This window comes from Marmota marmota, unplaced genomic scaffold (genome assembly GCF_001458135.2).
Source record: "Marmota marmota marmota unplaced genomic scaffold, marMar, whole genome shotgun sequence".
Lineage (NCBI taxonomy): Eukaryota > Metazoa > Chordata > Mammalia > Rodentia > Sciuridae > Marmota > Marmota marmota.
Genome location: NW_025999998.1, coordinates 7,607,893 through 7,621,595, shown reverse-complemented (window position 1 = coordinate 7,621,595; position 13,703 = coordinate 7,607,893). Strand labels below are relative to the sequence as shown.

At 33.4% G+C, this 13,703-nt stretch overlaps 1 protein-coding gene across 1 annotated transcript in view; it reads right to left on the bottom strand.

The window, feature by feature from the left end:
- The window catches only part of Rfx3 (regulatory factor X3), a 211,380-nt gene that overhangs the window by 153,016 nt on the left and 44,661 nt on the right, over positions 1 to 13,703 (bottom strand). The window contains exon 3 of the mRNA XM_048806776.1: positions 11,177 to 11,360. Within this exon, the coding sequence (XP_048662733.1) occupies positions 11,177 to 11,360 (184 nt within the window). The remainder of the gene's footprint in view (positions 1 to 11,176; positions 11,361 to 13,703) is intronic.

Sequence of the window (13,703 nt, the reverse complement as noted above, 5' to 3'; positions counted from 1 at the left end):
AGAAGTAAAAATAATAAAGGGAGACAGACAAAAAAGTCATAAAAAATCATGGCTTTAGTTAGCTATGTAGATTTACGAAAAGGAGCTTGAACAACTTGAGAACCAGAAATATCATTATTATAATTATTTTATAATTATTCTGTCTATTTTCCTTGACAATAATTTAGCTTTCATTTTCTAGCAATAAGATCTTTAAAGTCGTACTTAGTTGTACTACCAGTTCTTTACACACTTCTGTTTTTGAGGTACACTTTATAAATTACCATTTAAAGTCATGTCTTTCAGACATAAATAATAATCTTTAAGGCAATGTTTAAAAATTAAGGCTATAAAACAGTGAAAAGTTATATCTTTGTATTTAATTGAAAAATTTGCATTCTTAACTGTCCACCACTCAACAATTAATATGTTGCTGAAAAAAGGAATATAGGTAAGTTAAACTGTTTTATGGTTTAGTAAACTGAACTGATGAACATGGTTTTTCCTGGGGTAGAAATTATTGCCTGGACTTTGTATGACCAGGATGTATATTATTACTAATTAAAATAAAAATTGAAGTAACAAATTAGCTAATTATTTTTTATTATTTTTATTACTAGGAATTAAACTCAAAGGAACTTTAGCACTGAGCTCCATTCCCAGCCCTGTTATTATTTTTTATTTTTTGAGACAGGTTCTCACTCAGTTGCTTAGGGCCTCACTAAATTGCTTAAGCTGGCCTTGAACTTGTGATCCTCCTGCCTCAGCCTCCTGAGTCTCTGGGATTACAGATGTGCACCACCATGTCCAGCTTAATTATTATTTTTGAGTTTGGGGTCTGATTTCCAATTTTCAATACTTTTGTCTGTTTTCCTTGAGAATAATTTAGCTTTCATTTTCTAGCAATAAGATCTTTAAAGTCGTACTTAGTTATACTACCAGTTCTTTACACACTTCTGTTTTTAAGATAATCCTTAAATTCTGTAATGATCATTTTCTATATATGCTATTCTTTTCTTTTTTTAAATATTTATTTTTTTTTAGTTGTAGTTGGACACAATACCTTTATTTATTTATTTTTGTGTGGTGCTGAGGATTGAACCCAGGGCCTCACACATGTTAGGCAAGCACTCTACCACTGAGCCACAGCCACAGCCTTGTTTATTTTCTTAATGGTAATATCAAGATAGAAAAGTTGACGGGGAATATAGAGAAAATTGAGCACAAACCTCAAAATTGAGTTTACACTTTCATCTTTCCTTTTTATAGAAATGATTCACTGAGGTGATATAAAAGTAGCTTAAATTTGAAATAGTTTTTTTTGAGAAAACTCTTGTCACTTAGAATAAGGCAAACTTTCTGATTTATGTATATATAAAGATAAAGCAGTCAAGCAGTCAAGGCCAAATACTATTATCCAAATAAAGTTATTTCAGTTCCTTGAGCCCCAGTTGCCTTACTGGTAAAATTGAGATAATACCACCTACCTTGAGGGTTGTTTTAGGCTTTAGAAACAATAAACCAAACATTAAGTAGAGAATGGCACAAAATAGGTGCACAGTAGATGGCAGCCACTGTAACTGTAATTCTTTGTTTCATCTGGACTTCTTACAAAAGTAGAAGGGGTAAAGTTCAAAATGATAGCTATTGAAGAAAACTTAGATTTCATAATGCAGGTTGAAATATGAGTCATAAGTTCAAGATACAAGATTCCTAATATAACTTCCCACCATATCTCTCACCATCACTCTTTCCTCCATCCATGTCCTGTTTCAGCTCCAAAAACCCACAAGGTTGTCTTTTGCACCAAGTTTTCCAACACTCACTTCCCTCAAAAAACACCTGCTTCTATTCCCCCATTCTTTACCTCTATACCTCAAATTTAGATTAAAAGTCACTCCCTCTGGGAAATCTTCCTTGGATAGCCACATACTATAAATAACTATTTTTATTTGGACCTTAAGTTTCTCTTTGAGACACACATAGCAAACAAACTCAGCTCTATGTTGAGCTCTATTAGACAGAGAGTACATTTCAATATAGATAAAGAATTTCTATTATTTGCTTTGGCAAGAGGATAGATACTATGGCTTGAGGGAGTCCCTACCAATATACATGATGAGGCTTGGTTCCCATAATAATAGTGTTGAGAGGTGTTGGGGCTTTATGAGGAAATAATGCTTTTTTTTTTCAGGAGTATGCAAAGTTGGATTGGTAACTGAATTGGTAGCTATGAGAATGGATTGTTAGAAAACACAACTGACCATCCTCTTGCTGCCTCTCACATGAGCTCTTCTGCATGCACCTGCTCACCACTCTTACACACACTCCAGGCCATCTGCCCTGAGGCCCTCACCAGAAGCTGAACAGACATCCATGCATAGCACTTCGACTTGCAGAACTTTGACCTAAATCAACCTCTTTATACAGTACTCAGTCTCAGGTATTTTGTTATAGCAAGACAAACCTGACTACAACAAGTTTTAAGTGTTCTGTTTAAACATGTTCTAAATTATTCAAATTATATTTAAACAGAGTGTCAGTTATCCAGAAGGTTTCTACTATTTACTCATGTAAAAAGATGTTTAGGATATATTGAACTTTTCAAGAGAAAAATGAAAAGAGTAACAATGTTGAAACTGATATATTAATAGGCAAATTAGATATTAACAGGAAACCAATTATATCACTCTAAGAATAAACTATAAAGGCAACTAAAATAAGTCTATACAAAATCTTACAATGTAATTGATTTGTTGAAGAAGAAATTAAACTCTAGGAGGTTCTTTGGCATAATTCAAGCCTCTTCTAACTAGAAACTCATTAGGCTGGCTATTAATATTTTATTTTCACCTAAAGTCTTATATCCTACCAGAAAACCACATTTGATTCAAAATTACTATATTTCATGAACTGAATAAAATATTGGAGGTATTCTTGAATGCTTGATTTGAATGTGTCCCCTAAAGTTTATGTGTTGGAAACTTAATTCCCAATGCCACAGTGTTGAGACCTTCAAGAGGTGATTAGATCATGAGGGCTCTGACTGCATGAATGGATTAATGACTTTGTCATGGAAGTGGGTTCATTATCTCAAGACCATATCTTTTCTCATGTGAGTGGCCTCAAGGACTTGATGCATAGATTTTATCCTTAGAGGATCCTCTACAGATACTGAAGGATGATTGTAATAGTAAATATATATTGATTAATATGTATCATATCCAGGTACTATCCTAAATTATTTTATAAATTATAATATTTACTATTTAACTTAATAAGAGACAGATATTATCACTATTGAATAGTTACGGAAAGTATGTCTCAAAATGGTTAGTATTTGTCCAGAGTTATAACTAGAAAGGGTTAGAGTAACGATTTGAATTCATACCTTTCAACCAAACCATAAAGCCTACTCTCTTAAACTCCACCAAATCTATTCTCCTCAATGAAGTGCCCTCAAATACAGGAGAAGTTCAAAAGCTAGAAAGAGCATGGGGGCTGGCTGGGGTGGGGGGGGACAATCAACAGTATCAAGTTACAAAGATTCTAAAGAATCTTGGGTTTAGCTTGCCTAAAGTATGCAATATCAACAGTTACATGGGTAGCATCCAAATTTCATAGGATTAAGAACTGGCCAAACAAAAGGGAAATATAGCAGAGCAGTACAGATGACAATAAGGAAATAACCTAAAGAAATCAGTCAACTGGACAGGGAAGAGAATTACAATTCTAATGAGGGGACACATGTGAAGATACCAGAAACAGGTTATCTGACTCCACCTTCCAGAAGAGATTCTTGTGCAACATTATTCAATTCCTTGGTTTCCTCCCTCCATCCAGCATAGTTTGCCTTATTTCCTTTGAACTATTCCATGTTTTTCTCTGCCAGATATGGACTGCTCCAGTTTGTTTTTCTTGCAAACTACAACTTTTCGTTCAGCACACAACTTAAGGGTCATAACTTTGACGAAGACCTCACTCTCAAGGACAGTCTCCATCTTATTACTGAGGCACTTTATGTACAATTTCACAACCACAGGAAAAAGCTAATTTCCTATGACAAGGAACCATGTCAAATTACCTTTGAAATCTCATCATTTAATATAGTGCCTGGCTCATTCCTCTTAAAATATGGTTCTAGGAACTAATCACAATAAACTAACTACACATAAGAAATGTATATTTTCTTAACAGAAAATCAAAGAATACTATTACTCAAGTGTTTAAATAATTGAGCTCTTATTTTTATAAATATTCAGTAGAAATGATCAACTAAAGGGCCTTCATATTGGATTGGACTAGCAAGATTTACTTCAATTTTAAACTGGCACTGTCCTTTGAAATATCTTAATGTTTTATGGGATACTAAAAATTATCAGTTTTGGTTCAAAAATAAATATTCTCTTGAATGGCTGAAATCACTGTAATTTTTTTAAAATGACATTCAACTGAAATTCATTTCAAATATAACTCCACCTTTAGAATATCTGCTACAATCTTAATTATGAGAATATTGACCTCTCAGGGAATGAAGCCAATGAAAATCCAATCCCAAAGTAAAAAGGAAGAAGAAAGAAGAAAGAAGAAAGAAGAAAGAAGAAGAAGAAGAAGAGAAAATATCTTTGCTTCAGTTGATTATCTGGAACAATGGTCTCAAATGAAGAGAATTCTCTTCATGCCCACCAAAGCTAGGACTGGAAGAAAGCAAACCCCTTGACCCTGAGCAGAAAGGAAAGACAAAGACAAGAATGATGGGGTGCAGAACCTCAGGCTTAGCTCCCCAAGCTAGAAGGGGGGCCCGTTTAATACACCATTGATAAAAACTGATCTAAAAGAAAACTCTGTTATAGAAAATTAACATATCACAGCAATCATATTTTTTCATTTAAATCATTGTGGATTGCTTTGACCAAATAAATTTCTCATTGATATATTGCTAATTATCATGGTTTATTTTTGATTAAATACTACTAGAAATATGCCAAAACAAAAGAGGATGAAATTCACTTGGGATTGAAACTGTGGTCTAAGGAATGTGAGGATCTGAAAAGGATTCAATTGTTTTATGTATATATGACAGCAGAATGCATTATAATTCTTTTACACATATAGAGTACCATTTTTCATATCTATGACTGTATACAAAGTATATTCATACCAATTTGTGTCTTCATACATGTACTTTGGATAATAATGATCATTACGTTCCACCATCATTTCTATCCCCATGCCCCCTCCCTTCCTATGGAGATTTCTTGGAAAATTGGGAATTGAATCACCATTTGACCCAGCTATCCCTCTCCTCAGTCTACATACCAAAGGACTTAAAAATAGCTTACTACAGGGACATAGCCACATCATTATCAATATTTATAGCAGGACAGTTCACAATAGCTAAACTGTGTAGCCAACCTAGATGCCCTTCAATAGATGAATAGATAAAAAAAAAATGTGGCATATATACACAACGGAATATTACTCAGCAATAAAAGAGAATAAAATCATGGCATTTGCAGGTAAATGGATGGAGTTAGAGAAGATAATGCTAAGTTAGCCAATCCCTAAAAATCAAATGCTGAATGTTTTCTTTGATATAAGGAGGTTGATTCATAGTGGGATAGGGAAAGGGAGCATGGGAGGACAGAAAGATTCATTTTAAACCTGAATTTCTAGAATATATTTCTTGAAGGTTAGGAGATAATTTTACAGATAATCATAATAAATAATTCTTTTGGAGTTTCACTAACACTTTCTCTTCTTCTATAATCTGACAACTCTGGTTGAATCTGTTCTTCAAGGAAAATGTTATTATCTTTTGACTACAGGGATAATACACTGACTCCTCATAACTTATATGGCAATGCTAAATATTTGGCTGATAGTAACTCAAAAGAAACAATATAGCTACATTGCTGTCTGTTCATTCTGATAACTCAAATTATGAACAAAGATTCACAGTCAACATAGCTTATTTAAATAAAAAAGGGTCTTTCCTGAATATAATCACAAATAATATAACATAATCACATATAATAATATAATATAATCACATATAATGTTTGAATGTTCCAGTTATATAATAAAGACTCATAAGATACAATCTCTCTGAGTCCCTGCCTTAAAAAGGTAAATTAGAGTGTCTCATAATAAAAGAACTTTAGTAAAGTTGAAAGTATCTTTGAAAAAAAAAATTCTTTGAATTCAATAGAGGTCCCTTAATCCCCAGACGCCATTGTACCTGGGATATTATGTTTACAAGTTATAGAGACAACACACTTTCTCATTTGGGAGAAAAAGATTTGTGCCCTCCTCCAAGGAAAATGTAATACAGTGAGAGTAGAGTGAACTATAGCTGCAAAGACAGGTAAAGCTGGGAAACAAAGGGAGAAAAAAATTCAGGAGCTATATAGTTCAAGATGGTTTAGGAAATGTCCTCAGTGTCCACAGTATTCCTGGAGTATGCTGGAGCCCAAGATTGAAACAAGAAATGAAATTCTAACTTCTGTCAAGGTTCTACCTTGAAAAGAACCTAATTTGGCTGGCTATGGAATAGTAAGAAGACATTTCCTTTTCCCTTCTCCTGGATTTTTAATTTAGTTATAGAGCAAGCAGGATCTCCCAGATTTAGGCATAAAATAACCCTAAAGAATAATCCACATGAAACTCTTAAACAAGTCAATCAAGACAGATGGAAAGGGAGGGGTAGCAGTCCATTTTTAGTCATATCCTACAGAAACACCTTAGTCCAAAAAAGTATTTTTAAAAAGATAATAGGAATACATTTTGGTTTCTAATCAAGATATTGAACTTGAACATTTTTATGGATTTTATTGGATTGGGCAACAATGCCTATATTTAGGAGCTAAGATTATAATATTTCCTAAAACAACGAAAATTTACATAAGAAATTGCTGTAATTTTATATAAAAAGACCATATCATTCTTTCCTCAGAATTCTCTATTCCTGAACAATATTTTACAAAGAAAGATAACAAATTCACATGTGAGGTCACATAAATGAAATTTCATAGAAATAATTTGAGAATCAAACCTTATTTTAACACACAGTGAAATTAGAGACTTTAGAGCTTTGAAGAAACAGAAGTGTATAATATTAGGATTTTGAAATTGCCTGTTTTCCCAAAATTCCAAAATATATATAATTATGTGTGCGTGAATCACACACACACATGTGCGTGTGTGTGCATGCATGCACATGCGTGCACACACACACATACACACACACACACTAACCACACACATTAGCTGTAGGCTTTCTCTTTAATGGTCAAAGCAAGGCTACTGAAAAGTTGAATCAACAGAATTAACTACTCTTGACATTAACACCATGATTTCAGTATCTATCATGAGTCACTAACAAAAAGCTAGAAGCTTTAAAAGGCATTTCTAATACAATTTTCAAATTCCAGATAACATGAACACATTAACAATTCAAACATTATAGACATGTTAAAAGCAATAAGAAATTACTATAGCACCATTATAATCAGTTATAGACAACTTATATCCACAGGGACACTTTTAGAATGCATCAGGGAACTTCAAACATGACACATTCTTGCTAGAAAGAAAAAAAAAATTACAAAGGAGAAAAAAAATCCTTCCAATCACCCTACAAGGAGGACATAACAAGCATCTCCAGGCAAATGTAACACTAACTGACTATGTGAAATAAAACACTATGTTGACAAAAAGAAAATGAGAATTCTCACCTTCTTCACTTGGTGTAAGGCAATGTAAGGTATCACCTGCCTCAGATATCCCAGAGGAAAGAGCTAACTTGAGGAACTAAAAAATATGCCTGCTGGCAGGGAGCCATATGGCATAGTACAGTGTTTTTCAAAGAATGGTCCAGGTAACACTGAGTTTCTACTTCTGTCAGCAATCTACTTTTGTTTTTTATTTTTCACATATTTAATATAAAAAGTAATTCTATTTAAGAAACAAATCATCCCCACCAATCCTATATAGTAAGGTGACTGGCCTTCCCAAAATTTGGGGAAATGTTTGGAGGTCTACTTTGATTTATCTCTGCACTGAGAAAGACCAAACACCTGTGACACCATATGAAAACAGGAGTAAATTAATCAGTGCAATAAATAACAAACTCTCTTTCCTCACTCAGATCCCAGATGCCAAGTTTTCACCCACTCAGCAGGAAGTTGAACAAGTCTTCTTTAAAAACATGGCCAGCCAAAGAAGAAAAACAAAGACATGAACATCAGAGATCTCCTAACTAGAAAGCCCAGTCATATGGCCCCATTTTGAAGTCAACCAAACCCATTCATGCATTCAAATCAGTTTATTATATGAACATTTTAAAATATGGATAAGCACTAAAGGTTATCAGACATCTAAGAAAAGCTTTAAACATGAAAAACAGAGACAGAATAAAAGAGAACAAAATAACTTGAAAGAACAGACTACATAAGAAGAGTTCAAAAACTTTTAAAAAATCAATATATTTGGAGAGAAAAAAAAACAGGAAATAAAACATGATGTTATAAGTAGGAATATAAGGGTAATATTTTTTAAATACTTGAAAATAAAATTATTTTATTATACACTCCTACTTCAGGACATGACATCATGAAATTTCAAAAAATTGGTATTTAAATATTGTGTAAACTTGGAAAAAAATCACCTGAGCCCCATACAAAGATCAGAAATCAGAATGGTGTTTCGATTTTGCATAGCAATCTTGCAAATAGAAGAAATGTAATCATTAAATCCAGGGAAAGTAAATGAGTTGGGCAAGAAGAAAAGGCCATCACTGCTAACTTTATGCTGGATTTGAACTGTATTTAAATATCACAGTATTAAAAATAATGAATACTGATCTACCAAAATTAAAATGTAACTATTAAGTTGAGACACATGAAATTCTTGTTTGGGGGGCTGGGGTTGTAGCTCAGTGGTAGGGTGCTTGCCTAGCACATGTGTGTGAGGCACTGGGTTCAGCACAACATAAAAATATATGAATAAAATAAAGGAACTGTGCCCATCCACAACTGAAAATATATTTAAAAGAAAACAAAAAGAAATTCTTGTTTTTGTATATTAGGGAATGGAAGAGTGTGTGTGTGTGTGTGTGTGTGTGTGTGTGTGTCAAAAAAGAAGTGCATGGGGATTTGGGATTGTGGCTCAGTGGTACAGCGCTTGCTTAGCATGTGTGAGGCACTGGGTTCAATCCTCAGCACCACATAAAAAATAAATAAAATAAATGTATTGGGTCCATCTACAACTAAAAAAATTTTTTTTAAATAAAAAAAGAGCATGCTAAGAAAGTTCTTAAAACCAAAAATTCAAGAAGCAGCCAGGGACATAGCTCAGTGAGAGCTTTTGCCTAGCATGTGTTAGGCCTTGGGTTCAATTCACAGTACAACAATCAATATTTTTTTTAAAAAATCAGGAAACAGTAAAATAAGTATTGTTACTTTTATACATGGAAATAAATATCAATATACTAGGCTAAAGAGGTAAATAAAAAGGAGTGGTTTATGGGAAAAGGAAAAAATTCTGTTTTTTCTAAAAAAAAATAGTAAATCTGCTCAATTATTTGACTCTTTTATACTACTATATATATTATGTAAGACCTATAGTAAACACTAGATGATATATACATTAAATTAGAAAAGAAGAAGAAGAGGAAGAAGAATGGAGGAGAAGAAAAGACAAGGTTCAGGGCAGAGAGTCAGATATATACCACAGGTATTTTAATGTCTCAGGAGGGTACTTTCTGGATATAAGAAAACTTTCTCTGTCATATTCTTGTTAGAGACAGGCATTCTCCAACAGTGCTCTTCCACAAATGAGATAACAACAAAACCAGAGTGAGTTTCATTGTTCAACATTTCCTCTTTTAAGTTAGGTATGGAGAATAAGACCTCAGTTCTCTTAACTTGTTCTTTGGTTAACATAATATAAACATCCTTTTCTGAATAATGTTTACTTTTTCAAACTGGTAACAACATTAATAATTCCAGAGGCTTTTAAAACTTTATTTTATAGAGATTCATTTTTAATGATTAAAAATTTTTTTAAAAGGTAAGAAATATAAGATACGAACGAATAGAGTGAAACATAAAAATGTTTCTGTAAAACAAAACTACATATAGTCTAACCTAAGAAACTTGGAACAGGAAGGATAGGAAGGATGTATGTGTATATATGGTAGCAATAAGAAAAGAATGTACTAAGATTAAAACTATACAGTTCTAAAAATTGGTTATTTCAGATATTTCACCCTAAAACTAAAAAGACTTGTTTTTGGTAGTGCTGGGGATTGAACCCAGACTTCTCTAGCCTTAGCCCTCCCTACCCCACACCCAATCCAACTCTGTATCTTGAAAAGAATATAACCTTGAATCCTTCTGCATATCATTTATGAAATGATACCACTCTCACTATACTTATTTATAATTGTAGGAATAATATTTATTAAAGATTCTCCTACACACTAAGAATTTACAGGCAAATCTCAAATATCAAGATAATGACATGACATACAATCTTTCTTATGTTCTCATCAGTCTTTGGAAGAAATGATAGGCCAACAGGTTTATAATCCAAATGCAGAACTATTAACTGACATGAACAGCATTTATTTTGTCAGTATCTTTCCAAAACAAGCCAAATGCCCTGAGCATGAATAAAACCTGTAGTAAAAATCTGACAATGAATTCTTTTCCAACTTTTTAAAAGGGATGAGTCACTCCAGACCTTTAATATAATTTTATTTTCTTTAAACAGTATTTAGCATGCCAAGACTTTCTAAACCACTACAAAGGCAAAATCCCTGACTATAAGGTATATGCATGCTTTCCTTTATTAAGTGCTACTCTGAACCAATTAAGTAAGTATTATTCCTGACCTTGCAGTATGAAAGAAATAAGATGTAATAAACAATGGGGAGAGGAGAGGAGAAAACCCTTCTTAGTGGGATTAAGTCAGAAATTTGGAACAGGAAGGATAGGAAGGATGTATGTATTTCTCTAGGAAATAAGAGAGGCTCTTTCAGAAGAGGGATTATAATCTGAGTAGTCTTTGTAGCTCTCTCTACATCCTAGCAAAGAAACTAGCAATACCCAGACTATGCCTAAAGACTGAACTATGCCAATCTTAGCACCCAAAGAAGCAAGAAAGTCCAAATAATCTTTGGATTTAGCTATGCTGGATGCTGCACACAATAAAGGTCACAACCTCCCCTTTGAGGACAGCAGCTCCTCACCTGTTGTTGTACTGGTACCTGCTGTACCACTTGCGTAGGCACTGCTGCTTGACTAGCCACAGATGTCTGTAAAGTCACTGTCGAACCTGTGTCTGACCCAGTCTCTGATGTCTGCATGATGGTCTCTGAAATACATGAAAATAGAAGTAAAATTTAAAATGTTCACCTTGCATGCTGAGCTTCATTTCATTTGTTCTTAATATCCTATTGGGAGACTTAGAACTCTCAAAATACCTCCCAACCCAATATACTGCCATGACAACTCATGCATGTTTATAGTTTTTCTGACCACTTTTTAACTAAATGCAGAAAATTACTAATCCACATTTTCATTGAAAAAAATCCTCACTACCTCTTAACCTGAGATAATAAACACTGAACATCATTGAAAGCTACCATGCTAGACTTTGTTATAAATTATTTCAATCTCTTTTTTATTAATATATGACAGCAGAATGCATTAAAATTCTTATTACACATATAGAGCACAATTTTTCATATTTCTGGTTGTATACAAAGTATATTCACACCATACATCATGTAGTTTGTATAATAATTTCCATCACATTCTACCATCATTTCTAAACCCATGCCCTCTCCCTTCCCCTCCAACCCCTTTGCCCTATCTAGAATTCATCTATTCCTCCCATGCTCCCTCTCCCTATCCCACTATGTATCAACCTCCTTATATCAAAGAAAACATTCAGCATTTGGTTTTTTGGGGATTGGCTAACTTCACTTAGCATTATCTTCTCTACATTTACCTACAAATGCCATGATTTTATTCTCTTTTATTGCTGAGTAATATTCTGTTTTTCATATATATAACAGAATGTTACTCAGCAATAAAAGAGAATATATATATATAAAAGATATATATATATACCACATTTTTAATCCATTCATCTATTGAAGGGCATCTAGGTTGGTTCCACAGATTCAAAATTATTTCAAAATTCTCTTAACTCTCAGAACACAAGACCTAACTGGTTATAAAATATGTCACAAACTATACTTTCTAAACACTTTCCTAGGTTATGTATGTAGAATAAGTAATTCCCAAGGTCCTTTCCAACTTAAAAACTTACAATTTGGTAATCTAAAAAAAGTTTACATCCAAAATCAACTGATATACACAAAACTAGCCAAAGAATCAAGTTCACTAATTTTCTCAGGCTTCCTAGCCTTGACACGTCACCCTTTTCACTACTTACACATTCAATAAAATAAACACAAATTTCCTTACTACTGAGCAGGGACCAAAATTCTAATTTTCTTTCCTGTGGTGGGAGGGACAGTATTTAATTGGTAGCCTAAGAATATTGTATCATAACTTAAATCTATAAAAAGTAGAGTGAGCATTAATTTTCCCTAAAAAAATTGTTTTTAAAAAATCTGAGTATTTAGTTCTCTCAAGGAGAAAATTAACCCCTCTTTTGTCATAGCGTGACGTCTTCCAATTCTTTTTCCCCAAACCTTCTATTATCTCATTCAGTTTTATAAATAAACCTCTGAGGACATCAAATCTACTTTGCTTATTTTATAAAAGAAGAAACTAACACAGAGAGAAATTAAGAGATTCAGTGGTGACAGAAGATGACTTGTGACTGGGTTTTCACACTTTGTACATTCCAAAAGTATAGCAATAATAGCTATCACTGTTTAACAAGTGCTAAGGACCCTTCTAAATGCTTTACATATTAACTCATAAACAAAACTCATATAACAACACAGTATAGTTAATATGAGTATAATTTCCATTTACAATCTAGAAACCTCAGGTATATAGAGTACAGGAGAATAGAGGTTACAAAATTGAACAATAGTGATGAAAACTGTGGCTAATACTCCATGTATATGATTCAGCTCACTTTAACCTCCAGGATATGGTTGTTTTGTGGGAAGGCAAATCTGTAGATAATAGATCTATTTTTCTAAAAGAAGCTGAAAAATCCATGTTTTTAAATATGAAATCTTACAAATTGTGGCTGTTTAAAAATGTGGTAAACACACATAAACACATACACACAAACACACATACACACACACACACACACACACACACCCCTTTGGACTAGTATTAAGGCCATGGATATGTCGAAAAATCCATAAGAATGGCAGTATTCACTATACAAAACCCTTACCTAATTATAATTACTAGAGGGCCAATGACTCCCAAAACTTTCAGAGAGAATACACAAATTAGGAAGCCTATCTATTCCTGCTTCTTCTTCTTTCTTCCATGATAGACTGGTGGGAATAGGGGATCAAACCCCCCCCCAAAAAAAAAGCCAAAACCAGTGTTGATTCATTATATACTTGTAGACTACTGATAGCATTTGTGCTACAACAGAGGATCAATTAGGGAGATTAAGGAAATATTTTCTTCAAGGACTGAACCATGTATTTAGATACCATCTTCTAAGAAGTTTTTGCATTTCTCTTGCCAACTCCAAGATGGATGGTGGTC